Consider the following 27,477-nt stretch of genomic DNA (forward strand, 5'->3'; position numbering starts at 1 on the left):
GCGGCGTGAGGGGAGCGGGCCCTGTCCTGAGGGGGTGGCGGGGGCGGGTACAAGGCTGGTCCCTGAGGGGAAGGGGGCTTGGTGACAAGGCTGGTCCCTGAAGGGAACTGGGGGGGCGACAAGGGTGTTTCCCAAGGGGAGGCACGGCTCGAGCATGGGGCTGTGCCAGGGGGAGCTGAGAGTGAGGCTGTGGGGGCTCAGCTGCCTCAGGGTTGTTGCTGAGGGGGTAGGTGAGTGCTTGAACCTGAACATGGGAGCACCGGAGATGTCAGGACAGGGGTTTTACTCGGCGAGGGGAGGCAGTGCTGGTCCTGCAGGTGAGGAGATGTTGGGCAGGGTAGTGAAGGCTTGGGTGTTGCTTGCCTGTATCGTAACACCACAGAGGGGATTTTGTGAAGATTATCTGGGTTCCACACCCTTAGATGCATCTCTAGATAGATGCATATGTGCAACATTACTGGGAAGTTGGTAATTATCTTTTTTCTGACGTTGGTGGAAGGGGATAGTTTCACAGAGTGAATCAGTAGGAGAATAATTCCAGAGTCTTGCTATTGTGTTTCCACATCCTCCATGCTTTAGGACATGGTCCTCTCAGCTGACCTGATTACATTTGTGATTAATGATTGTTTGTTTTCCTGACCAGGACTCCATGAAGTCTACAAAATCTTAATGTCACTGATTTTTTATCTATTTTTTCATATCACCACAGACAGCAGCATAAGCATCTTTATAAACTGAAAAATATATAAGTATATATATAAGCTGAAGCTTGCTCCTTGCATGTCTTGTACCTTAGACATATACAGAAAAGCCTGTTATTTTAAAAGATGTATAGTTTAAACAGAAAAACAGATGCACCCTTCACGTGATACTAATAACATTAGCTGACTTAGTTGTTGGGATATACATATGTCCTGTGCTAACATAATGGTAGGATTGGCAGGAAGTACAACCGCAAAAAAAGGTGGGATAGATCTTGTCAGATGTTTTGTTACAGGCATTGCAAAAGCCACTGGCTTTGATGTCTAACTGTACCCTGCAGGTGGGCCTGACAGACAAGTTTCCCCAGAGGTGATTCAGGAGTGATTCAGAGTTTGAGGTATAGTTAAATAAAACACGCTTGTTTATAGTGTATTTTAATTGACATGGACTTAACTGATTAGTGATCTGGCCTGATCTAATCTTTCTTCATGGCATTATAAGTAAATATGTGGACCTATAACTATTTTAATATCACTTCTATCATGTGATCTTCTCTAATGTGATTTTTTGTTATGTTTACATCTATTAATATATTATATCAAAAGATGATACAGACTGTACTCACTGAGGAATAGAACATACTTCCCAGAGGGCCATGAGCTGAGCTAGACCTGTGCAAGTGTGCCATGTTGAAGGGTGGGACAATAAAAGAGTTCCTTTAGCAAGTGAGAGAACAGAGGTCTTTGGGCTTGAGAACATTTGTTCAGGGAGTGCAGGGAGGAGTGAGAAATGTGAACTTCTGTGATCAGATTAAGGGGAAAGAACATCTCCACAAATGCTGGAGAGCTGGTGAGGGAACTTACGAAACAGCAGAGATAAGCAATGGAGTCCATGTACATGAACACAGAAGAAGCAAGTGGGGAATAAAGACTGTGAATCACTCAGGGAACAGTACTAAGGCAACAACAGAAATCTGGGAAAAGTATTGGCAAAAATACACAAAGCCGTGAAAGTACTAAGAAAGTCCATAAGATGAAGAAGGAAAACAAAATTAGGAAAAAGGCTTTCTTTCTCGAGAACTCTGGGAATGATCAATTCTCTCCTGAAAAGGAAAGATGTAAGCATATTAGCAATATATATATATATCATCAGATCATTTCAGTATGTACCCTTCTGCTTAAACATATATACATATATTTATCCTGCTATAGAACTAATTGTGTTAATCATGGCTGCTTTAGGGTAATTAAGAGGTAATACTCTAGCCTAAGTGTTAGGAAACAGGGAAATAAAACATTTTGTAGGAAACTGTTGTGCTAGAACGGAAGTTAAGAGAGTCAAGAAAATTGTGAAAATTACAATTCTGTTCTGAGTTCTTAGGGGGGCATAGGCTTACTTTTTGTTTAACATTTCTCTGTAGATAAATCTTTATCAGATAAAAAAGAATAAAGTAAGAAGAACCCTTCAATATTCTGTAGAGAGGGAAGTTTGGTAGTTAGGACAATTCACGTAACTTTAGATACCCTTTCTGTAAGGTAGATGTAATTCTTGCTTATCTCCCAAAGGCATATTGGTGTCTGTTGAAACAGGAAAAGCACAATTTACTTCAGAAGCAGAGGCTTGCATTTCCTCCTATGTCAGTTCACAATAAAGCAGAAAATGCACTGATATTTTCCATCTGTGGTTACGGAGAGAACACTGTCCCTTTATTCTTTGCATACAAGGATATCCCATCTCTGACAGGTTTGTGCAATTTTGTTGTTATTTTTTTAAATTTTCATTTTATCCCTGTTGATGCCTAAACCCTCTTTGTTATCTTCCAGAAGCACTGGTCACCACTGTGGAATTCCTGGTATGAGAAGGCAGAGCGTCGGGTAGAGAGTGAGTGGATCCTTGCAGAACTGCTGTAATCATGAAGGCAGTTCTTGTAATTGTCCTAATCATCTTCACTTTGCTGTCTTCAGGTAAGGTTGATGCAGAGAGGGAAAGAGAAAAGTGACCTCTGGATTAGTTACCAGGAGACAAACTCTAAAATAAGTTTTGGTTTTGTTTTCTTCTGTGCAAAGAAGTTGCAGCTACAACTATGCCTGTGATTTCCATTTGACTGTATTTTTACTGTTTGATTGTTGGCAGATGGTAACTCTGTTAGTCTTGAGGCAGTTTGATACACTAGTTTCTTTGCAATGCAGTGAAAATTTGTTTCCTTTGAGTAGTTGACATCTGTGTACTTGTTAGAACTGTCAGAATCAATCAGTGTATTTTAAGCTGCTTCTCTCTTAAACTACAATGGGTTCTTTATGGAATCACTCTGAATTACTGTCAGACATTATGCTTGAAGGAATAAAAACTTCAGTGATCAATTTATTTTTCAATTAATTTATTCCAAGCCTTTTTTATATATATTAACAGATTATTAGAAAACCAAATGCTTAAACATCTGGAAATGACAATGTTAGAGAGTAGCAATCTCTTCTATGCATTCAGTCCTGTTTTTAAGGATGTGGTACAGGATTCTGTCAAGTTACATAACTGCAGGCTATTTTTATGTAATCACTTTTTCCTACTTAAATGCATAGTGTCTTCTTGAGATGTATATGAATATATTTTAGAGTAGAAGGCATTTAATAGGAAGAATATCAAATAAGTCATAGCACATCCAAGATGGAAAAATTACAGAGCATAAAGTGAAAGAAGTTTTGTTGAAATGTCTGCACTCCCTTAAAATGTAGCTTCATCATCAGTTTAGATCAACCAAGCACCCAACTTCCCCTGGAAAAGGAGGTTTCACCTTCTCCTCCACTTCTAATTGCACCTTCCTAACCCCTTATTTCTGCTATCACTACCTTTTTGGTTGGTTGGCTACTTAGTTTTCACCTGAAAAAAAGATCAGACAACTGAGTAGTCCAGTTCTGCTACAAATTTACAGAGCATTCCTGTGCAGGTTATTTAACATCTTTGACATCCAGAAATGAAGATAATTCTTACTAACTTCCTGCTTGGAAGAGGTAGGATTGTGACAATTTCTTTATTAATGTTTATTCAATAATCTGTTTAGCATAATACATGATTCTTCCTTCTCAGTAACAGAATTTTCCTTAATTAACAGATACTGACTTTTTTTTATCCTACAGGGAAGAAATTTCGATGGTGTACCCTCTCTGACCTAGAACAGAGAAAGTGTGCTGAACTGTCCAAAGCACTTACAGCTGTGCTGCCCCTTGCTACCGTCAACTCATTTGCTAGGATTTCTTGCATCAGAGCCCACAATACATATGACTGCATTGATAAAATCAGGGTAAGTTCACAGAGATTTTTAAAACTTATTTTGAGTCAAATCCTATTTTGAAGAAGAAAGTGGAAAACAGTTAATGGAAGAGTGAAATGCTACTGAAATGATGGTATCTCACACATGACAAAGTACAAGGTAACTTGTGAGGTAAAAATTCAAATCCGTGAGCTTTCTACTAGACATACTGTTTTACCTCAGCTAATGTCCTTGCATTTTCCAGGAAATAAGTAGAAAGCTGCTTGAAAATAAATGGACAAACCCAAACTAATAATAAAGTAGAACCTACTCAGAGCATTCTTCTTGCTTGCAGGTTTTGGTTCTACTCTGACTATAATTCATATTTTCTCTTCCTTTCCTTTCCTGCTATTTTTAACTCCAAGTATGTCTTTCCTGTAGTAAAGGGCAAAAGACTTTTTTTTTTTTTTAATATGAAAATCCTTAATTTGAATAAAATTAGACATTGGGCCATTTGTAGGTGTAAGCTCTATATTAACACAGAAATGACATTTCCATAATACTATATCCTTTTAAAAAAAAATCACTGATGGAAAAGAAAGACAAGCATTTCCTGTAGAATAATTCCATTAGTGTATCTAAAATTTGATTGGGATAGAGAATTTAAGTTTTCTATTTTCATTCAGTTCTAGTTGTTTCAATTGAGTCCATATCTGACATGGAAAACAAAACACAGATAAGCTTTGTTTGTTCAGGGAATCATTTAGTTCATGTTTTCATTCAGTCCTGTTAATAGGCTTCAGTTCTATTTTCAGATGGTTATTAAAGCCAGGAGAAATCTGAGTAGGTTTTCAGGTTCTGGGGGAACTGTAGGAGGAAAAAGGGATTGCCTTTTGTCTTCAGTTGGCATCAGAATTGTGTTTCTTGCTTGTTTGTTTGTTTTCTTGCTTGTTTTTAGTTTATTTTTATTTTTTTGAATTGAAAGATCAAAGATGAGTCAAGAAAGGAAGTTACTGGAAAAGAACAGTGGTTTTTTTTTTTTTATTTTTTCTTTTTTCTTTTTAAGGTAACAGCCTTAATTGCTAACATTTCACTATGCTTAATAGCAGGTATTCAATTAAAAAAAAAGCAAATGCTTGTAAATGTCAATGTCTTCAAGAGCAGAGTTCCTGCCTGAAAAGCTGCTCTGTTTGTTGCCCTGTAAACACACTTGTTTTGGGGTTTTTGCTCTTGTTTTTAAGGTGAATAAAGCAGATGCTGCAGCCTTGGATGCAGGAGATGTTTACTCTGCTGTAAAGCTATACGGTCTGACAGTGGTGGCAAAGGAGATCTATGACCAAGGTAGGTTCACAAAGCAGAAGCAATAAGCTGTACTTCTGAGTTGGCTAATGAATTGCTGTGCAGTGAAAGGCAAAGCTTCTCACAAATTATTGGAAAAAAAGTCTATATGTTTTGTTTACTTATGGGAGTAAGGAGGTGACTAATGACATATACCTTAGATTAGTATATGAAAAAGACATAATGATGAATGAAATATCAGTGGTGCTTTGTATCTAGTAGCCTTTCTGCTTATGGTACTGTTGTATCAACAACAAACTGTCTGTATCTACCCCTGCCCACAGCAATGGTATTCTGGAATTCTACATCTCATAGGGAATAAGAAGGGTTTTATTCCATCCACATTAATTCTTATACCATTGTCTTTGTTTGTGTGACTGAATGTTTATTAGTGGTTCTTTAAGAGACCACTTTCTGTCATTAGTTCATTCTCACCTCCTCACCATAAAGAGACAAGGTGGTGAGTCTTGTCATATTAAGATTCTTCTTCATTCCTTGTACAGCTGAGCATTCTGTGCATTGACTGATTTATAAGGTGAGAATAAATAAATAAGAGCCAAAATCAAGCATACAGTATAAAATACTTGAGGGACATGACTCTGAGAGAGAAGCCAAATTACAGATGGATGTAGGAAGAGACCAAGAAGGGGACAGTATGAGAACTGAAACGAGTTTTATTTTGGCTGAAGAACCGTGAAATCATAGTGGAATTGATATGTTTCAGTTTGTTAAGTATGTTCTAAAGAGAAGACAGAGTTCTTTCTACTACAACACCTAAAACTGTGTGACACAAACATTCAAGATTCCTGAGAAGCAACTTTGCACTTTCATTGGATGGTGGAGCTGGACGATCTTGTGAACCTTCTCAACCAGATTTGTACATTCTTGCTTTGCACATCACTGGCATTGCTGAGTTTGTCAAAGTACCATCTAGCCAGTATGCAGCCAAGTTCCTGGTATGAGTTCCTGTATTTCATATGCTTAAGATTTTTTTTTTTCCGTTGCCATGTTTGGAGAGGTAACTGAACATCTGTGCACAGATGGAAGCAGAATTGGGATTTTAGTTATTCCTGTTACATATTTTGTCCTTAACACAGGAAATTGTGTTTTTGCTGTGGCTGTTGCCAAGCGAGGAACTTTGGATATCCAGAGGCTACGAGGTGTGCGCAGCTGCCACAATGGAGCCAGATGGACATCAGGCTGGAATATTCCACTTGGCTTTCTACTTGCAAGAAATGATCTTTCCTGGGATGAGGCACAACCTCTGAGCCAAGGTGGGTGGCAGGAGCCATAGCTCTGTCCCTGCCCTCAGCAAGACTGATTGAAATGGAGGCAGATGTGACATGAACTGAGCTATGTGGAAACTTCAGGGTTTTGTTGACAAGATAAACTCTTGGAGAGTTTGTGAAACTGGCTCTTAGCTTTCTTCAGAACTCTTTCTAGTAATCTCTCAGAGTGGCAGGGAATGTTACCAAAACAGAAAATCTTTGTTCTGTTTACAACAGGGAACAACGCTTTGCAATACCTAGCTGGCACAAAGGTGGTTTCAAAAAAGCAAAATTTGATCCCTCTGTTTTCAGCAAATGTTCAAAATTTGAAGTCTAGGCAATGAAGCCACATTTCCTGAAGAGAAATTTATTTTAAAGCAGCACAGTCTTAATTACATCCATGATATTTTTGGCTCCTTTTCCTCTGTGTTTTGTTTGTTTGTTTGTTTTCTTATTTGATTTTTTTCCCTACACCTGCAGTAATCAGTGAGTATTTCAATGCAAGTTGCATCCCTGGAGTTGGTGTTGCTGCTCCTCAACTGTGTGCTCTCTGCCAAGGACAAAAATCCTTTGTCAGAGACAAGAACCACTTCTGTGAGACAAGCAGCAATGAACCCTTCTATGACTCTGAGGGAGCCTTCAGGTAAGCTCTCTTATACTGAATTTACATTTGGGGAAAAAGAACTGGTAAGGGGGGGGAAGCAAGGTGACATGTTAATAGGGTGGCATTTGTCTTCCTGCAGGTGCTTGAAGAATGGAATAGCAGATGTTGCCTTTTTAGATCATCTAACAATTATGAGAGCTACAGGTAATCTTAACAAATCAATTCCTTTTAACCTCTGGCTGTGCTCTTTCCTGCACGGGGGCTTGGGGGATGTGCCTATATTTGTATTGTTTCTGGGAAAATTCAGTCCTTGCAAGCAGTTCTGTGGTATTTCGAGAGGGAAATGTAAAAGGAGACTAAGTGAGCAAGCAATGACTGCTCACAGAAGATTCATAGAATGGGAGCAGACATAGAATAGGGACAGACATTTTTATGCAGGTGATTTCTTTAGCCTAAAGCCTCTGATGCAGCTGCTGGTTGATTTTACTGACTGTTAAATTTCCTTTTAACTCTCAGTGTTTTGAGATGCTGGAATAGAAAGTTCCCATATACCCATATATATATGTATATATATATATTTTTACTCAGTCAAGCTCTGTATCAACATTTTGGAAGGTAATTGGCAGTTTAGTTGCAGAAGAGTATTTTTAAACAAACATGTTTAGAGAGCTACAGTTTTAAGAGTATTTTGGAGTAACTCTAGCTGAGGTTGCTCTCTTTGGTTAGAGAAGAGCATGTCAAAGACATCTTTCCAAGTGTGCTTGGTACACTGCTGCTAGCATAATCTTTGAGCAAACTCCTCTGAAAAAACATTTACCTTTCATCTCTGTGGCTGCTGCAAAGCCATGTCTCACTTCATAGATTCATGAATGTCCTGTTCTTTTAGAGTCAGAACAACAGGAATATGAACTCCTATGTCCCGATGGGACTACAGCTGAGCTGAGCGAATACAGCACCTGTAACTTGGGCAGGGGGCCTGGCCGTGGCATCATCACTCGCCGCAACTTCCAGAAGATCACCAACAAATTTCTGACCATGATCCAAGTGAGTGGATATTATAAGCTATATATCGCTATTATTATATATAAATTTGTAGTTAGCATGAACAAAGCATTCAAAATTGGTTGTTCCGGGGAAGGATCCTGTATTGGCTTCTGGAGTAATATCTTCTCTCTACAGTGTTCTTCTGTAGAAGGCTGTGAATAAATAAGTAAAAAAAGGGAAAGATGCCTTAACAGTCAAAATGCAAAATAGCTAATGATTTTCATACTGCTCTGGAACTCAGGTGAATTATGCAGCAGAGGGTGACACACAAGTTCAAGCAGGGTTCACCTTTGTTTTTTTCTCTCTCTACTACCTATTTGGACTTGAACTTGAAATGTGTACTATTTAAAGTATTTAAAATGCACTTAAAATGGTCCAACAGACAGTGAATAATTCAACCCAGTGGGCTGATTTGTTCTGTTGTGCAAACTCTAGCAGATAGTAGGAGTACAAAATCTCATTTGTTTAGAGATATATCTTTTTTCAGTGGACTTATTAACACATATCTTAGCATATGTACTGTTACATATCATATGTAACAGTAGCTGTGCAGCAATGTTCCCAGTATATTTCTCAGTATATTCTTCTCTTCCAGTGCTATCAATATAAACAAATCTACTTTTCATATAGTACTTTCCACCATAAAACACAAGGTGTATTGCACCCCATTACTATACTTATCAGAAAGGTTTTCCACTCAGCCACACTGCCTTAGTTGCCCTTTTAGGGAAGAAGACATTGAGCACAGCCCAACAGATTAGAATAAGTAAGATGGGAAAGACAACATTCTTGAAAAGAAGTGAATCGCAGGGCATATAATGCTTTTAAGGACTGTAACCATCCACCCACTGTGGTAACCTGTGGGTTTGTCCCAGTGTGATCTATATTAGAACCCTGAGTGCTATGACAATTGGTATGAAGGGACAGGAGGATGAGGCCTCCTATCACTGAAAGGATGACTTTATTTTCTGCAATTAAGTGTTGTTCTTGTCCTAGCGCCTCTTTGGTCAAAAAGGAAAGGAAAGAGCCAGATTTGAACTCTTCAGTTCATCAGCATTTGGGGGAAAGAACCTGCTGTTTCGGGATGACACTCAGCACCTGCAACTGCTTGAGGAGCAACTAGAAATTGCCCATGTCCTTGGCCTGGATTATGTAGCTCTCCTTAAGGGATTAGGCCATGAAGGTAAGAAACCTTCTGGAGGATTGTACCTAAGGAAAGGGAAGAAAAAGTTGTCTTTCCATGTTATTCCTCCCTGCCAGGCACAAGTGAATGGACCAAAACATCTTCTCAATGAAGATCACATTGGTGTATAGTTGACATGATCTCACTGCGCTCCTTCCTTCTAATGCAGGGAGCTCTTTGGACAACAGCGTTGTGCGCTGGTGCTGCATCAGCAATGCTGAGCTTCGCAAATGTGAGGAGTGGGCACTGAGCATCAAATCTGACCCGTTAGTTTGTGTGCAGGCAACTTCCATGACCAACTGCATTGAAATGATCAAGGTAGGAGAGATCCTCTGGTCAGAGTATGTGATAAGGCCACACAGGGCACATATGTCCTTGTTTAAGCTGAACAAGAGGAAAAAATACTTATATACTAGAGGCACCAGTGGGAAGGAGAGGAAAATTATGCAGGGGAATTTCCAGCCAGTGGGGAAGTGCAGCTGCTTGGTTACACAATTTGTGCAAGTCCTGTTTGTGTTATTTTCTGTAATGCTGTTGGCAGAGTAGTGAGGCTGATGCAGTTACCCTGGATGCGACACATGTCTACATTGCAGGGAGATGTGGACTGGTGCCTGTGGCTGCAGAATGTTATGGTAAGTTCTTGTGTGACCTTAGGGAGCAAATCAAAAAAGCACCATAAAAATATAGTTAAATTTCAACAATTTGTGATGGTTTATGATGAAAGCAGGAATCAGTACACACATCCAAGTACTTTACCCAGCTCTTTCACTATCTGGCTGTAGCATTTGGCCTGGTTTTATATTTCTTCTATAAAAGGGGCAGAGATGCTGATGTGGTTCAGGAAGATTGCAAGGTTATAAAGCTTTTTGGTGGTGTGTTGTCAAGTAATAGGAATGTCAGCAGTCACAAGATCCTTAATGGTTTTCTCCCCTCTCTAGGGCAGAGGTGTGGCCCAGCTGCTGAGAGCACAGAGGAAATGAGGAAATTTCATCTGAAGCCCAAAGGTAATGCGAGAACTTTAGGAAGATGAAAGGTTTCAATTTTCCTGAGGCTCCCTGTAGGAATTATGTTGGAATGTATTTGCATGTTCATTCGGGAAATAAATTGCTTTGCACATTCAGTAGGAGCTTTACATACAATGCAGGGCTAGCAGGGCAAAAGCTCTGTGGCTAAGCAAAGAATGCAGATGATCTACCATTAAGTGAAAATAACATGACAGGATGAGGGAGGGAAGATGGGGGTGAGGGGGTGTCTACTTGTCTGGAATACTTCATTGCCTTCATATAACTTGTTGCTGTCATTGTTTTACAGCACTGTCACCTGTTTATGCTGTAGCCCTAGCTAAGAAAAATGCCAAACAGATTAACATCCACAACCTTCGGGGAAAGCGATCATGCCACAGCCACGTGTATAGTCCTGGAGGGTGGTTACTTCTTTCCAGATACACAGTGGGAGCTCTGGAGAATGTTACTGAGAGCTGTGACATTGAGTCTGGTAAGGGCTGCTCTGGTGTATCTGTTAAGTTGACCAGGGAAGTCTGAAACCCAAAATTTGGTAGTAAAAAGAAATGGGTCCATGAGGACAGAGAAGAAGGACTTTTTTTCTTGCATATAATCATCTTTGCTCTGAAGTGTTCTTGTACAGAGCTCTTTAGTTGTGGATTTCTCTTAGACTACGTGATATTCCTTAGCAAGTCATGCACCATAAATAATAGTTGTATCAATGTCTACATGCAAAAAGGGAGGATAATCAACAGTTACCCACAGAGCTCACTGTGTCTGTCTGATGAAGGTCAGTCAGTTTCTTTGTCTCTTTTGATTACATCATCTGGTTGACTAACTCAAGCGAGTTTGTCTGTGTTTTGGATGTAAAAAGTTATGGATTAGGTTTATCTTAATGGTATCATATCCAGTTGTAATAGAAACTTCTTCTTCCCCTTGGGCTTTTAACACACTGCCTTGTGTCTTGATCCTGCTGTCTTGTGCTCAGCTTTGATTATCCGTGTGGGTGCTCCAAAACCTGCAGGATGATGGTCTCCTCTCTCTGTCCTTCAAGTTACAGGAAAAATGTGCTGTTCTTCAAGTTGCTAATTAATGCTTCCAAGAGTTAAGTATCAATAGGCATGTTGCCACCTCCAGTACGATCTAGTTAACAGCCTCTTACTCCGCAGCTTCTTTTGCTTTCTTGGATTTATTAGTTCTAATATTTTGCCACTTTAACCAAAACAAAGTTAATTAGGGATTTGGCCAGCAAGTGATGATTGCAGTCTCAGAAGGTGTTGAAGCTGTTCCTGTTCATGTGTGTGATTCTTCATAGTATTTAGGCCTCTTCTTACCAGTTACTAGGTTGGAATCCAATTCCTGTTTTTTTTTTTTTTTTTTTTTTTTTTTTAATTATTATTATTATTATTATTATTAATAATTTTATTTTTTTCCTCCATGGAAGAAGAGGCTTTGGAATACCTTGCTCTAATCTCACCCAAATTTTCTCTATTCAGCTTACCAGAATTACTTTTGGAAGGGCTGCATGCCAGGAGCAGATGGAAACCTGTGCAAAGTATGTGTCGGAGACAGTGAGTTGGAAGGAGCTCGAGTATCTAGCAGATGTACTGCAAGTCACAACGAACGTTATTATGGCAATATGGGAGCTCTCAGGTAACCCTCTTCTGAATAAGAAAGGCAGAGCAATAGCCAGAAATGGCTTATTATTTTGCTGGTGGTTTTCTTTTATTATTATTATTATTAGCAAATGTCTGTATTAGTATGGCTAGCATGTATTTTGTTTTGGCTGCAGCATCTATAGCTTGTGATTTTAAAACAGTCATGGCACCATTTCCAGAGCAAGACACTGCTTCCAAAGATTTAAGGTATCTTGTAATGGCTGTCTCTGATAACTTTTATTTTTTTATTTTCCCTGCACTAGGTGCTTAGTTGGCAATCCCAGTGGAAGAAGCTTTGGAGATGTAGCTTTTCTGGAGCACTCAAACCTACTCCGGAACATAGAGAGTGAGATGCAGATATTCTCTTGTCATTTAAGAATGTTCATTAGTGTTAGTTACTTCCCACACAGAGACTGTGACTCCTGATCAGCTTTTACAGGTTTAATCTAGGCCCATGAAGTTGCATTTGTAACTGGAAAAATGCAAGAACTTTCCTGTCTGTACACGTTACAGTAAAGCTCAAAATTCAGGTAGTGTTCTGTTTCAGAGAGGAAAGAGGAGGAATCATTGAGTGCAGAGATCAAGGTGTGTGTTGGGGGTGGGAGAGGAAATCATCCTTGGAGTCTGCACTAGTTTTTGGAAAACTCAAAGCTTTAAAAAGTAAGTGACTATTCGCACCAGATCTTCATCCATAGGCATCTACAGTGCATGTATCCATTGTTTGTAGTCATTCTCAAGAATGAAAATAGCAAATAGAGAGATACCATGGGCTATTTGTGCTGGGAGATGTTATACAATTTCATTGTGACATGGTAACTTTCTCATGTTGTTTCACAGGCACTTATGGAATAAACAGCCCAGATAGCTTAGTAGGTAAAAATACAGCAAACAGTTTTGTCTTTCAGTTTCTAAAATAATATTGTTACTATAGTGTGAAATGGTTAATTTCTTTTTGGGAAATACTGATCTTTGCAACAGTCTAGCTACTGGATTTTGTTGATGAAAGTGGTTTTGGTTACAGTAGCTGAAATCCTTCCAGTCTCTTAAATTACTCCTACAGGTCTAACAGCCAAAATGTGCTGCTTTTCAAAGAGGAGAGAATAAAGGCAATCCCCACTTTATTCAGCCTGATAAAATACACTGAAAGTCAACTTTAAGTAATTTCAGTAGTGGGAGAAGAGACCCTTCTAAGAGAGAAATCTCTCTTAAATCAAGCAGAGGAAGAAGAACCTGGAAATGCACAGGAGTTCATGAAGCAACGAACAGCTTATTTTGTGAAGCAAAGACATGCAGGCCAAATTGCTTTGTTTTCAGGAAGTGATCTGATTACAGATGAAAATGAAGCATGATGAGCTATTTGTATGCCGTGATTTTACTCTAGTTTTTATAAGATAGGTGCAGCTTGAGTTCACTGACCAGTTTCCTTAGTGAAAACACTGAGCTGCTCCCTATGCACTCTCAATAAATGAACGTGTAGCATGCTGCATATTTGTGAACATATTGACTCAACTTCTTCCTCTAAATTTTCAAAACTGTGTGAGATTCACACTGTCTCCTGCTTTTGTTTTTCAAAATGATTTTATTTCACTTCATCTTCTTTTCAGATCTGGATAGCTCTGGTTGGGCAAAAGGTTATACCCCTATTGACTTCGAACTCTTGTGTCCGGATGGAACGCGTACTGCAGTCACAGAATGGGCAGGCTGCAACCTTGGACCTATTCCCCCCAGCACAGTCATGACTCGTCCAGTCACGGTCACTAAAATCTATGACTTCCTAATGAAATCCCAGGTAAGGCAGGTAATGGGGAAACAAGTTAGTATGTTACCACTTTTTATGTGCAACTTCTGAAAAGCTTTTCAAGATCAAGAGCTTTATATACTAAATATATAGTGTCTTCAGGTCTGATATGAAATAATTAAAAATTTTCATAGAAGGTTGAGAAAATAATTATTTGGATTCTCTAAAGGGCACCAGTTGCCATTCTGAAATAATCATAATTTGCTGAGAAATAAGCCACTACAGAACTGCATCTTTTTGAATTACTAATGAATAGTGCTAGGTGAAAGTATTTTTATTTTTATTTTTTTTTCTCTAGATTTTTCTCTAAAACTGATGGCCTTAACCTTGTTATTTGTAATCCAATTTGCAGAACTTATTTCTTTTCTGTTTAGGAATTTTTGGGAACCAAGCTGGATTCTGAATTCCATCTTTTTCAGTCACAGAAGTATGGTGAAAGTGATCTGCTTTTCAAAGATACTACTCAGTACCTTGTTCGTGCAAGTCACATGAGCTATCAGGAAATTCTTGGAGTGCCTTTCTTTCAACTGGCAGAATCAGTGTTTAATTGTACACCTGCAGGTAAAGTCTAGTTGTTCATTCTGAGACAAAAATGCAAAGCAGGAGATCTGTGCGTAGATATTGCCCTTTTGTTTACTTTGAACAGAGAGGTACGTTCCACATAAGCCTGTTAGTAAAAGGAGTACAGTGTTTGGAGCTCCCTTAGAGCCTCTTAAAACCCCATTCATAAGCACGGAAACTGGAGCTCTGCAGGAATGGAATAAACAGTACGTGTTAAAGCAAATACAAGGTTACTGATGTAAGATTGCTTTACTCCCACTGATTTTTTTCTGCTTCTACTCCAATGATCAGTTTTGGGATTAGGGAATATAATGTTCATTTGGGTATGACAAGCTTGGGAAAAAGATAAAGAGTTCTTATATTTAACTCTTGAATTAACCTAAAAGTAAACTAAATAATTTCAGTTTTAAAGAGTGCACTAAAAAGCACTCTAAAGAACTCAATATCAAAACCTTTATATACTTATGGACAGCTTTTTCATTATTTTGGTGTATGAAGTGTACATCTAGCTATCACTAAAACTGACCCTACCTGTAAGTCAGGGTCAAGCAGTTTTGGGATCTGAAAATTTATACTGAAGTAAATAAAGATTATGCAGTGAATTAGACTTCTGCAATTCTAGAAGTTGTTAAATAACTGAAATTCAAAAAGGGAATTTGACGTCTGTTCTGTTCTAGTAAATAGTAGCTGGAGAACTTGTAATTTTCACAGCTGACAGCATCTTTAACTATGTGTTCTCTTACTGATTTGTAGGCATTTTAGATTTTTGCAAACAGGACATCTGTACATCCTCATCAAACTAATGGTTCATAAAAAGACTTTGCAAGGTACCTACCACCACCAATGCTGAAAACAAGGAAATAGAGAAGTCCAGCCTATCCAAAGCAATCAGTAAGGAAACTGTCACCTCTAGAAACATGTGCTGAATACCGTTTTGTTATCATCATTTTTTTTTTTAAAAAAAGCATATTTTATGTTTATGATCATGTAATACTACTCATATGTCATCATGTCATCCTTTTCTTGTTTGGAGCATGGCATCACGTGAAACAGCACACACCAGTCTGCCTAACCCACAGCACAGAACTGGAATCAGCAATTCTGAGCAACTACTATGGAGGATTCAGCATTTTTGTGGGAAGAGAGGGTCAATGCAATGGACTAAAATACAGGCTGTCATGAAGGGCACAGGTTAGTGGGTAGCCGTTTGCCTTGCTTTTCCTATTGTATCTTTTTAAAACCGTTTTCATTAAAAAAAAAAATCAACTGATATTTTGGTAGTTGAAACGTTAACCTATATTTGTGTTTTTGTTTGTGGTCTGTGTTGAATACGCATATGTATCATGTGTTGTGTATACAATTGCTATCAGAAGCAGTAGTCTTTTCTACTTTTAATTGGGAAGACTGTATTTGCTTTTTTAACCATGGGTTTATACTGGTAAATCAAAATAACTGTCTCTCAAATTAATGTATTAAGACTTCTAAGAACCACCAGAACTGGATTCTTGCAGCCTTAAGGTGAAGGAAAGCAATGGATATACATATTTCTCAGAAACATCAACCATTACATTGTATTTTGACACTTAAGTGTCTAAATATGAATTATTAATTAAACCAACCATTGTTTTTACAAGCAGAAACTATCTGAACACATGAAGTCTTTTGCACACAATGCATCACGTTTTTGTTTTGCCTGGATAAAAGATTTTGTGTGGATGGCTACTCAGGGGCAGGGCTCATTTTAGTTTGCAAGAACAGCATTACTAGCTTCTACTTTCACGCTGCCAAGTTAAGTGATTTTAATTAAAATAAATAAAATGAAAAACAACACCAAAACCCATCAGAAACACAACTCTCACCCCAAACACTCCCATCCTTGTTACATAATGCAGTTGCATTAACCACAGCTACCAATAAATGAAATGGAAACAGTGAAGACAGGTCAGCTAGAGGAAGTAAATGTATTTGCCATACAAAGCTTAAATCACAACACCAGCAACAGAAAAACAATAAAAACCCCTCAACACATCAAAACTAATCAACAGGAACCAGAACTACTCAGATGTAAAATTTACTGCTAAAACTACCTTCTTTTAAACAGGTCATTTTGTGCCAATGTTGTCTTTACCTTGTTCAATTTACACTAGTTTCTCTCATTCCTCTTTTCACTTCCCTAGGAAAAAATGAATTGCACTCCCAGCATCAGTAAGGGTTTTCGATTCTGTGCTAAGATACACAGAATTTAGACTGTTTATTTACCTTATTTGTTACATCATTTGGCATTGACTGAGCCAACAGCAGAGAATGGATGCAAATCCAAACTCATCTATCTACATTTCAGGAAGAAAGTTGAGAAGATGAATGTAGGCAAGTCCCAGTATCATAGCAGAGCAAAATCTTCACATACAGCCTTGCGACAGCAAGCTGTAGCCTTGAAGTGGGGGAACAGCAAGGGCCTAGTTTAAGTCTGGAGGTGCTCACTCCCTTTCTTTACTGGAGCTTACATGCCATCTGCAGGACTCAGGTAACCCTGCACTTTCAGAAAGACGAGAATAGGGTGGAGTGCAACAGCCAGTTTTTAGCTTTGCCAAGAACAGAATGCAGCTGAATGTGCAGCGAGTTGAAAACATAGGTTATATGCAAGATTTTATGGGCTGTTGGGAGGTGGGAGTTATTTTCTGTTATAGATATTACAGAGGCTTGAATAGCTGTTTGGTGTTCCTATGCTTCTGCTTTGGTTTAAAAGCAGTAGGCTGATGTCTTGCAGCGTGTCAACCACGGGCCTCTTCCAGCTTTGAAGCACTGGGTTCTGAACCTAGTGGGTACTGTTTATATGGTACTACTCTACTGCCTTAAGAAATGGATGCTATCTCAGCAATGTAAATAGTAGTTAGGGAGTGTGTTTACAATGCCCCAGGTCCTTCCTGGTAAAGTATGGCTACAGCTTAACATTGCAGTGTTGCTGCTGCATGGCTCAATAACAGCCCACCCAATTACTTAATGGTGTCAACCTCTTCCCGCCATGTGTGTAAGACAGAAGTATCATGCATAGTTACTAATACAAGGCTGAAAGTTTCTCAGAAAAATTTATTTCCATAAATTAAAGACACACACAAAAGAAACAATAAAATTTCAGATTCACACAATATTGAACAGAAATAAAATGCCAAGAGCATGAGGCTAATGGCACAGGCGTACAAATTCTCATTGAGCTATCTGTTGATATGATAGCATCGTATAGACATTTAATCCACAGTTAGCATCCATATTCTAGAAGAGCACCTGAAACATAATATACCAAAGGCCCACCTCAAATTAAATACAATAAATGAAAACTGCTTGCAGAGAATCAGCAAGCATCAGAACTCAAATGTATGCAGCCACAAGGACAGTCAGGCAAACCTTGCAACACATATAAAGTAGCCTTAGCTGCTCCAATTGTAGCATGATCAAAGTAAGATTTTGTTTTTAGGAAAGTGATCCTTCTACCTCCCATAATCAGCAAATTTAGCAAAAAGCTGCCTGGCTCTGAAAAATATACTGCTACATGATGGTACATGGCACTTTGCAATTCTCAGGCTGCTCTAGTCAACATTTGGTGAGCAATATATACAATGTCTTTCCATGATAATACAAAAAAAAATCCTCACTGGAGTGGGTTCTATCTACGAAAAGGCAAGTGTACACATCTTTCAGCTAAGGAAGTATTTAAGACCCCAAAATATGCCTCCTCTGTATTTTTGTTTTCCTTCAGTTACCTGAGACAGAAGCAGCTCAGAGTGGCAAATACCTACCTTTGCACCATCCTCACTCCCAGTTACAAGCAGTAGCCACAAGGAACAAGGCTGTTCCATGAGTGTTTTAAATAGGGATAGAAGTGGGAGAGGGAAAAAAGGAAAAGTGCACAAGAATGACTGACATACGTTCCTGAAGGGGGTGTGGGGAGGAAGAAAAAGATGCTTTGTCTCCGTTAGTTTGCATCTCTATCATACAAATACTAAACCAAAACAGAATAATGCTGTATATCTGGGTTTCCACAAGCTCTAAGGTGTGGGACAAGCTAGGCAACTGCTACATCATTTTCTAACTCCTTCAGTTTTTGTAAATAAAAGGGAATCTGGCATTTTCTTCCATCTCCCTCTCCTGTAACTGTTAAAAGTTGTTATTTCAAAGCAATCAGAAATAAGGCAGAGCAAGGAAGCAGATAAAAATACAACAAAACAAGCCACACACTAAGGAAAAAACAACAAATTCCATGTTTTGAAGCACACTAGAAGTACAAACTGTGCTTGGACCCAAGTTTCCTCCCTCCGCACCCATATCCTTGTTTTCTTAAAAGCCCCAGTGAGGTTACAGCTCAATTGTGTCACAGCACTAGAAGACTGCCATATTAATAGAAGGTAAATTAACACTGTGCCACAATCCCATTCTACAGCTTTAAAACCATAAAAAAATTATATATATGTATATATATATATACACACATATACATACATACATACACACACACATCACTCTTGCTACAGCTTCCAACCAGTCAATATTTGGGCAATAAACCAACACAGGGAAAGTTTCAAATATTTTTTGAAAAGGTGGTTGACCTTTATTTTATTTTAGGTATTTATTTTTATAAAAATAAAGAGGATCAATTAAAATGTTCTACAGCAGCTCAAATAGGTTAACCAGACCTTGCTGCTGAAATAGTATGTTAATATGTTCAAAGTTTGCCTACCTTGTTATTTTATCCCCAAAACCCAAACAACACTACCCTAAGTCTGCACTTTTCTCTTTTCTTCAGTCTTGCTGACTAAAGATAGTTAGCCTCCAAAACGAGAATGTAAACTTCCAGGAATCCCAGCACGTAAGCTGAGAGTGGAGCAAACCCAGAATACATTTCTCTCAAGACTCAGGCACAGAGAATGTAATATTCCTCTTTCATCTCTCTACTTTCAAAGCTCTGGAATTCAACAGATTGCTTGTTAATTTTGAGTTTCCTGTTAGGCCAGTAACAGAAATGGCAGAGCAGCAGAAGATAATGATGGTGTTTTCAGTCCTGCATTTACTGGGACTTGATTAAAATACCTACCCACTAGATATTTGTTCATTCTGAAGGTGAATAGGAACTTCATTACATAGGTAGGTAAGTAAGAAAGTGCAAGTTTTAAGTGACAAATAAAAGAATAGACCAATTAAATTTGAGCATCCCAGCAATGACAGCTTTGCATGAATAACTTCTATAGGCACTAAGGGACAGAAATTACCTGTACTGCAGCTAGCATTCATTTTGAATCATGCTTCAAGTAGGTTTAACAGAAGTTACCCCAGAAGGGAGCTCTCTTCCTTTAAAAGCTATGGCTGAGAAATTGCCTGGTGCTGCATCAGATAATTACAAATGGCCTCACAAAATGAAAAACAAATACTTTTGACATGCTAGGAGGCTCTTTGTATAGCACCAGCTATTATGTACAATGGTGCTGTACAAAGGGCATCTAATTTTGAGCTGTATGGATTGTAAAACTAAAATGTTTTAAAAAAATCAAAACAGATTTTTTTTCCTGTTGGTGTTAAAGTGAAGGTGATATTTTTACCGAAATTAAAATCACTTAAAAATGAGAATCAAAGATTTTGCTGGTGTTTCCAGTATGCAGCAGCTCAGCTGAGTTAAATTAAAAGCTCTACTTGCATATCCTGCAACTTAACATCCTCTTGGGCTTTGCCTCTGGAGAAGAGGTATAAAGCATCAGCCAATTAGGTAAAAACTTACTCTGCTATTGGGGAAAAATTAGCACTGGGCACCTTCTTTTCTGAAAATATTATTTTTTTAAAAATCTCAGATCATGTTAAAAGGTGTCCTCATACTGCAAATAAACAAATATATACAAAGTGCAAGTTATTTAAATTCTAGTTACGTTGGGCTTCTGCTGCCTGAAGCCAGAAAGGGCACAGAAAGTCAGAAGGAACCTTCTAAGTAAACAGAAGGAAGAAATAATTGAAAGCAAGTCCAGACTGCTACTTTTAATTATTAAAAAGTTAGTGGTATATCAAGAACGTGTTTGTTAAAACTTATCTTTACCTCTTCTGTCAGGTTGTCCAAAATAGCCATTACAGTAGTAACAGCAGATTCAAATGTGCAAATGTTTTGGAGTACAGATTCCTAGCATCACTGAAGGTACACTACTTCCTCTTTCATACTCCTACTCTACCCTCAAAAGGTCATTAAACATCATTAAACGTTAGCCATAACTTCCAGAGGGTGGGGAAGGAAGGTAAGTCTTAACATGGCTGTGTTACACTCACACCGGGACCCTAAGAGGATCCCTCCAGTAGCATTAAAAAAAAATAAAAAATAGCACCTTAAAGAGGGACACAGCCAATAACTTATCATCAGGTATTAGAAAAGAGTGGTAGAGTAAGGTATGAAGAAGTCAGTAGATTTCTCCCAAAAAGACTAAATACTAAAGTAGCTGATTTGGGCCATATTCAGCTGAATGGCTCCCTCGGATGACAGAGGCCTGCTCCTGCTCAGCCTCCTTTGCAAAAAAGGCTTCAAGGTCCATTAGTTTCTGACTCAGAAGGGCATCTAACTCTGCACTTTGCAGTGCAGCTTTTTTTGCTCGGGTGAAACTACCCACTGCTTTGATTTTGCCTCGTGCCTTCCTCTTCCGAGGAAGAGTGAAATCCTGAAACTCTAGAATCCGCTTTCTCTTCTGCTTGCTGATAGAGATCAAGCGTCCATTTTTCTCCTTGGGCTCTTCGAAGATTGTTTCCAAGCTCCTGGCAAAAGCAAAAGATAGAGCTCATGAACACTTTGGAAGCAGTTAACCACCTTACAAAGACAGGGAGACCGATTCATTCCATAACCCAAATAAACACACTTTTAACTTTTACATTTTTTACAGCCCCTCCACATCCCTTCTAATCTATATTTATCTGCAGCTTACACTTCAGACAACTGTACATTTATACTGCTAGCTATATAATTTGTTATTGTTGCATAGACATCTGGGTTGAAACTCTTTGTATTTCAATTCAAAAACACAACTGTAGACCCTTGATTTTATAGAATAAATAGATTTCAACATTAAAAGACATACTAGTCTTGGTAGTAGTGCTATACTTAGGGAGTTATTCTTGTGATTCTGAAGAATAATTAGTTGCCTTTTAATTCCGAAAAAATAAGAACTGTACTTGGATGGAGACTGGAATGAATGAATAGATGAAAAAAATACACAAACTCATATAACTGCAAATTCTTGGTTCATATTCTCTTTCACTGCTTTCCATCCTAATACTAAAAGATACTAATTTTTACTTAAGTTTCCTTATCTTTGTGACCTAGAGCAATTTTTCAAATGTAACTCCCCCTTAGATTTCAGACACCTTTCATCTCCTCACCAGCAACCTACATTCATCTTAGTGTTCTCATTAGGAAGCAGAACCAACCTGGCTGACGGAGGGGATTTGTAGTTCTTGTTTGTGTAAATTTCTTCTAAAGTAAATTCTTTTTTCTTAAGCCTGAAAAAGTAATGAACAAATCAAATCAGTAAGTTAAAAAGCATCTCTTCACAACGAGCAGATTTACTAGAAACAAATACCGTTTGCCTTCTATGCCTAAATGATAACTACATTTCATCTTAAAACATCATTTTAGACTAACTGGGTACAGAGAGGAATGAAAAACGAGGTCCCAAAGTACCGCATTTCATACAATGTTTTTAAAACATCTGGCTCAAGACTTGTCATTTCTGCAGAGATCAGTGCTCCTTCTAGCACACTATGATGTTTTGAAATAATGGTGCTCAAAACAACAAAAGGAAATCCATTCACAGCTCACTTTTTTTTTTGTGGAAGCTAAGAAAAGTTTAGCACATTAACATTTCATCTCTTGAGACTGATTTAAGAACTTAGTTATAGACATTTAATTATCAACCTGATATGTGAAGAAATGCATTTCTTTGTCTAAGCTAGCATTTCTGTTCAAGACAGAAATGAACAAAATAATAGATGACTGATTGGAAAACCTTTATACATATTTGGCACTGTGACTACCCACATTTACAATGTACTAATGCTTTCCTAAGGTCACATACCACAGGAAAAGAAAGGACAGTGAAGAACTCCAACATAATTTGCATCAGCAGAACTTCCTGATAAATCTTTGTCTCACTGTGCACAGTAGGAAGATTTATTTTCAATGCTTGTTTATCGGTATAAACGTCTTTAGAAAATCATTCCAGCACAGGTTAGTGTTTCAAGTTTTGCCTAAAACCTAGACATTCGTTCCTATCCAATAGCCCTTTATTCATCCTTTCTCACTTGAAAAAGGTTATGTTTAAAGACCTATACTTTTATCTTATACCAGAAGTAATCATCAGGTGTTACTCAGCTGGGAGTGTACAAAATAGCTGTGGTAAGAGAAGCATTTATTGAAATATTTACATTATTATGCAGGAAATGTAAACAACAGAAGCTAGTGTAAATCTAAACCATACGACTTACCTTTTTGGTTTGGGTAGTCCCATTGGAGTAAGGTGACAAGCTGGTTTAGGAACAGTTTTCCTGATTCGGATCTGTGAGACTTTCTTTGGCCTCTTTTCTGGCTCAGTCTTGGTGTGGGGAGAAATAAAATTAAGATGAAGGAAATAATTACCATGCTAGTTAACCTAATTCCTTTTTATGTTAAGTATACATTATCTATAAAATAAAAATTCTCTATTCCTCTTTGTTTGGCCACCTTCTTTCTGCTTGAAAACAAGGAAGCAGCACAGACTAGGACTAGGGGCCTATTTTCTCCCCTCGTTTAACATTTACTAGGTAACATTCAGCAGCAGCAACTTCAAGTCCTAGGGAACAAGAGTCTGAGATACTTACAAATCTAAAATGAACTCACTTTTTTCAGTTCTGTGTTATCTTGAGATCTAAAACAGGCTGGAATAGAAGTCTTAGCTTCATCAAGGGCAGGGGCCTGGAGTTCAGATGCTGGAAGCCTGGGGGAAGATGGCAATGCTTCTGGAAGTGAGCGAGACTTTGGTAATGAAAGAAGGAATGAAGGTTCCAGACTGTAACAGAGGAAGAAGGGAATATATGTAGATTAATACCCAATTTATGCTGCAACATCATCCCATGCTCTCATATGATATTCCTAAATTACAATATGGGCATAAAAAGCAATGCAGTTCATAGAAATAACTTAAGTGAACACTTTCTCCACTACATAAATACAACCAAAAACTTGCCGCAGGTTGCAAGTATACCAAAACAAACTAAATTGCCAGTATATTTGAACATCTAATCTTAAAACCACTCTTCCTTTCCATATAGTTAAAGAGTTATAGCTCTATTTGGTCATTACAGATAGAAAATGATTAATTCTCCTTTTCTGTCACCAAATGTCTTTGGCACAGCTATTAATTTAGTACTTTTTCTTCACAGATAAAGTTAAAAGATAGTTTTTATCTCTGCCATCCCAACACTGAAAAAGAGTAGAAGGAAGTATCAGCACCTAATTTCCAGTTCCTCAAGCAGAAAGAACATATATCCAAGTAAGAAAAAAAGCTGTAGTTTTACATGTGTATTTCATAGTAAGTGACATAACATGTTTGAAAGTAACAGTGTTGTTCTGTACAGTCATCTACATGGTGTTTGTGTGAATGCCCCTCTACACTCCTCCATGACATGATCCAGTCAGTGTATTTCTCTAGAACTTTAATCAGAAAGCTATTCTTGAACTGCTAAAAACTGAAAGCCAAACTGACATAAACGATGTCTCTTTCTAAGAAAACTTATGATTGTACTACTCGGAATAAATATCAAAAGTCAAGAAACTCACAGTATCTCACGACCCACAGTCTGTAGTGCTTCCATACTCTGTACAGGTAAGTGTGGTAACATGGCATAGCTGGTTCAAAAGAATAAGAAAAAACAAAAACAACAAAAAACAGAAGTTAGATCTACATTATAAAAAAAGATGAAGGAAAAATACCTTAATATAAACTGGACTGTAAGACAAAAAAAAAACAAAAAAAAAAACTAATATTGGGAACGGCAAGAGGAAGAAAGACTAAAACCATACAAGAGTAAGCCACATCTGCCATTGAGTCCACTAACAACAAAATTTCACTGACAGCTTGTTAGGGAAATAGTCCTACTTTCACTTAAAAATGGTAGTGATAACGAAATAAAAGCACAGAGAGGAGAACAAATACAGAGGAGAACAAATTACAACTTTTAGACTAATACCATGGAAATCTAAATTCCTCATTCAAAAACCCTAGCTTTTCAGATTAAACAAAAACCATGAAGGTTTTGTCCACTAAATCAAAAAGTCTATTGTGAAACAGCAGCAAGTGCAAAGAATGATTTCCTTAAGACTCAATCTCTACCGTTTCTAACTCCCATAATCTTAGTGGAATACTCTTAATTGACTGGAATAACAAAAAGCCTTTCTGTAAGGGTTGGTAATTACTATAATTTATGAAATAAAAATCAGCACAGCAGCTTTGGGTCTTTTAATGTTAAGCTTTACTTTGTGTCCATACAGTTAACAGCAAGAAAAATGAGTCAGTTGGAACAGCTTTTATTACATCAAATAGCAAATCTTCCACTTGCTGCTCTCCCAAACTAGCAGCTCAACGTACTTCACTGTTCTAAAGCAAGTAAGTTAAGACTGGGATGCTAAAAAATAAAATCAACCATGCTGGCAGCACGGATAAGATGGTATATAAGGAGGCTGGAAAGACCCATTTCTTGTATTTGTCATTTAGTATCAGAACGGTAACATTTCATTTCTCTCAGTGTTTTTACTATCTCAACAGCACTGGAATCTGCACCAACAATGCATCAGAGTTCTATTTGCTACAGGCTGAGCTAACTGCTTTGTGCAATTAAAAAAAAAAATTTACAAGACAGGAAAACACACTTTAGAAATTCTGAATCCAAATAAGCATTAATTAGAAAAAGGATTTCAATTAAATAATATTTTATTACTGGCAGTGGAAGTAACAGCACAAGATATTAGGCAGAACTATCGTAGTTCCTTGTTTTCCTGGTTATTTAAAACTGACAATGAATGAAACCACGTAAAGAGGACAAACTCTCTTCCAGAAGAAAATGGCCTGCAGAAAACTAGGAGCCACTTTTTAGTTTTTCTGATTTTTAACCATCTTAAAACAAGCAGAGATTTGTCATACCGGGAGCTGAAAATGCTTTTATACTGCACACCTATTTCTTGTATTCTTACATTTACATGCCAGACATTTCTTTCATAGGAGATTATATATATGTATATAGTGAATACACACAAATTTAAGAGATATACCGAATTATCCTTTTGTCACTGTTCCTGCTAATATGTTAAGAAAAATAAAACTTATTAGTTGATGAGAGCAGGCTATCAATCTCTAGAGAAAATGTTGTTAAATGTCTTAAAGGCTAGGCTTTATTCTTTCAATTGTTTTATATCCAAATCCTTCAATTTTACTTTTTGTGTATTTATTTTAAGAATAGGATTTACTTACTGCACTTCAGACTTCTGGGAACGTTATTTTAAACTTACTGCCTTAAACGCAGTACAGGAACTTCACTTTAAAGAAAATCCGAGTGGGACAATGCAATAATTGAGTCTACCTAGTGTGTATCTGTACATATAGGGATATATTTGAAAGGTATTTAAAAAGAAAATACCAACTAAGTTTTAGCGTATTTTAACTTAGGGTATTTTTCACTTAGGGTGATAAGATTTGATTTGGCTTCTCTCCCTTTTGAATAAAGATCACTAATAGCAAAACATTTGCTTTTTAAAATTATCCTTTTATGGATAATATGATTAAGTCCTTTTATATTTTAGTTACATGGATATGCTGTAGCAAGCTGCCTTGGAGTCTGTAGACTTAATTACAGGAGAAAACATGAGCATAATTCAGCTCAAATCTCACAGTCCAAGGATATCATGCCTCAACAATACAAAATAGTAATTCTACCCCATACTCGAATGGAAGTTTTAAAAAGTAGGGGTTTTGTTTTGTTTTTAAGAAGTGCAACATAGTCTTATTTTAAGCTGAGTGCTTAAACTGTAGTTTACTGCTATATTTACTTCCAGGGTACTAATTTATACACTAGAAAACTCAGTCCAGTAGAATATGCTGCAAAGTTGTCTCTATGCTATTATTCAGCTTCAATCTTTTAGTGCAGAGAACTCCCAGGATGGAGTAGCTCTTTCATATGCTCACTCAAACCTTTTCAGTAGACATAAGAATTATACTAGCAATCAGTATACTTAAAGTTTTCGATACGTTCTCCATTTACACAAAGCAAAACACAGATAACTAAGATAAGCCAGATTCAACAGTTGCCTAGAGACTGAAATTTTAAACAAGAGTTGATCGAATTGGTTTTTATGCAGTGCTCATGAACCCGTAACTCTGTCCAGGAATCTTAAGACGGCAAGATCAGGGACTGAACTGTCTGTCCTGTGGTGTGTCAGGTAGCAGAACTGATACATAAAAGGCAAAATGTTTGCTCAAGAGCAAGCAAAAAATCTCCTACCAGAACTAGGAACCTCTTCTCTTACTCTGTTTCTCAGCGAACAGATCTCAAATGCAGATAACGATGTTAAGCAAGATATGCAAACTAGACTTCAGTCCTCTTCCCACTCATATTGAGAAGGACAGAAATCACAACAATTTATTGCTGACCTGAAATGGAGCTATGCTTGCTTGTGCCAACAATACATCGAGCACACACTACCAAAAGGTACAGCACACGTAAAGAGATTTCAATTAGCATAGAACAGTTATGGAATACAATTAAAGATTTAACTGAATTCTCATTTTAGGATTCTCCCTAACCTGATATTGAATACTTTACAGTCGTCCAAGTGACACTTGTGGCTCAGACCTCTGAAAAGAGCTCTCCTACCTCAGAAATCCAGTTGCTCTGCAGTCACTCTGAATAGAACTAATGAAGTAGCTCACCTTTCTGCATTATATATTCTCGTGTGTATATTTGGCATGGGAGAAGAAAATAGAGTTAGCCATTCTGCCAAAAGAGTATAGTATTAAAGAAGCAAAGGCAAATAT

General features: G+C 37.7%; 2 protein-coding genes across 9 annotated transcripts in view; one reads left to right on the plus strand and one right to left on the minus strand.

The window, feature by feature from the left end:
- Positions 1-27: 27 nt before the first annotated feature.
- LOC118174713 (melanotransferrin-like) lies at positions 28-22,557 on the plus strand. 7 transcript variants are annotated; one of them, XR_004754747.1, is made up of 19 exons: positions 2,268-2,445; positions 2,526-2,666; positions 3,834-3,997; positions 5,188-5,287; positions 6,382-6,558; positions 7,033-7,195; positions 7,296-7,360; positions 8,043-8,200; positions 9,197-9,383; positions 9,553-9,701; positions 9,925-10,015; positions 10,322-10,387; positions 10,695-10,877; positions 11,881-12,037; positions 12,306-12,388; positions 13,647-13,840; positions 14,215-14,401; positions 15,155-15,592; positions 22,483-22,557. XR_004754747.1 is itself a non-coding variant. In XM_035340246.1 (18 exons), the coding sequence occupies exons 2-18, from the start codon at positions 2,615-2,617 to the stop codon at positions 15,202-15,204; spliced, it is 2,226 nt and encodes a 741-aa protein (XP_035196137.1). In that variant the 5' UTR covers positions 28-54; positions 2,526-2,614; the 3' UTR covers positions 15,205-16,237. The 7 variants fall into 7 exon arrangements, 6 of the variants coding, with proteins under 6 accessions (XP_035196137.1, XP_035196136.1, XP_035196135.1 ...); XM_035340246.1 differs by lacking the exons at positions 2,268-2,445; positions 22,483-22,557 and adding an exon at positions 28-54 and having other exon boundaries at positions 15,155-16,237; XM_035340245.1 differs by lacking the exons at positions 2,268-2,445; positions 22,483-22,557 and adding an exon at positions 128-317 and having other exon boundaries at positions 15,155-16,237.
- Positions 18,145-27,477, minus strand: part of PRR14L (proline rich 14 like) — a 17,726-nt gene continuing 8,393 nt past the window's right edge. For both annotated transcript variants that reach the window (XM_035340228.1, XM_035340227.1), the window contains 5 exons: positions 24,231-24,299; positions 23,292-23,460; positions 22,901-23,007; positions 21,845-21,916; positions 18,145-21,175 (listed from right to left, as the gene is read on the minus strand). In XM_035340228.1, the coding sequence (XP_035196119.1) occupies positions 20,857-21,175; positions 21,845-21,916; positions 22,901-23,007; positions 23,292-23,460; positions 24,231-24,299 (736 nt within the window). In that variant the 3' untranslated portion in view covers positions 18,145-20,856. The remainder of the gene's footprint in view (positions 21,176-21,844; positions 21,917-22,900; positions 23,008-23,291; positions 23,461-24,230; positions 24,300-27,477) is intronic.

Source organism: Oxyura jamaicensis, chromosome 15 (genome assembly GCF_011077185.1).
Source record: "Oxyura jamaicensis isolate SHBP4307 breed ruddy duck chromosome 15, BPBGC_Ojam_1.0, whole genome shotgun sequence".
Lineage (NCBI taxonomy): Eukaryota > Metazoa > Chordata > Aves > Anseriformes > Anatidae > Oxyura > Oxyura jamaicensis.

What these genes read in the sequence shown, in the direction of transcription:
- LOC118174713 (XM_035340248.1), top strand. Translation starts at nt 2,615, where the DNA reads ATGAAGGCAGTTCTTGTAATTGTCCTAATCATCTTCACTTTGCTGTCT. An exon ending in GACTCTGAGGGAGCCTTCAG is followed by an intron (nt 7,196 to 7,295) that starts GTAAGCTCTCTT and finishes GTCTTCCTGCAG; the next exon opens with GTGCTTGAAGAATGGAATAG. An exon ending in ACTTCCTAATGAAATCCCAG is followed by an intron (nt 13,832 to 14,214) that starts GTAAGGCAGGTA and finishes TTTTCTGTTTAG; the next exon opens with GAATTTTTGGGAACCAAGCT.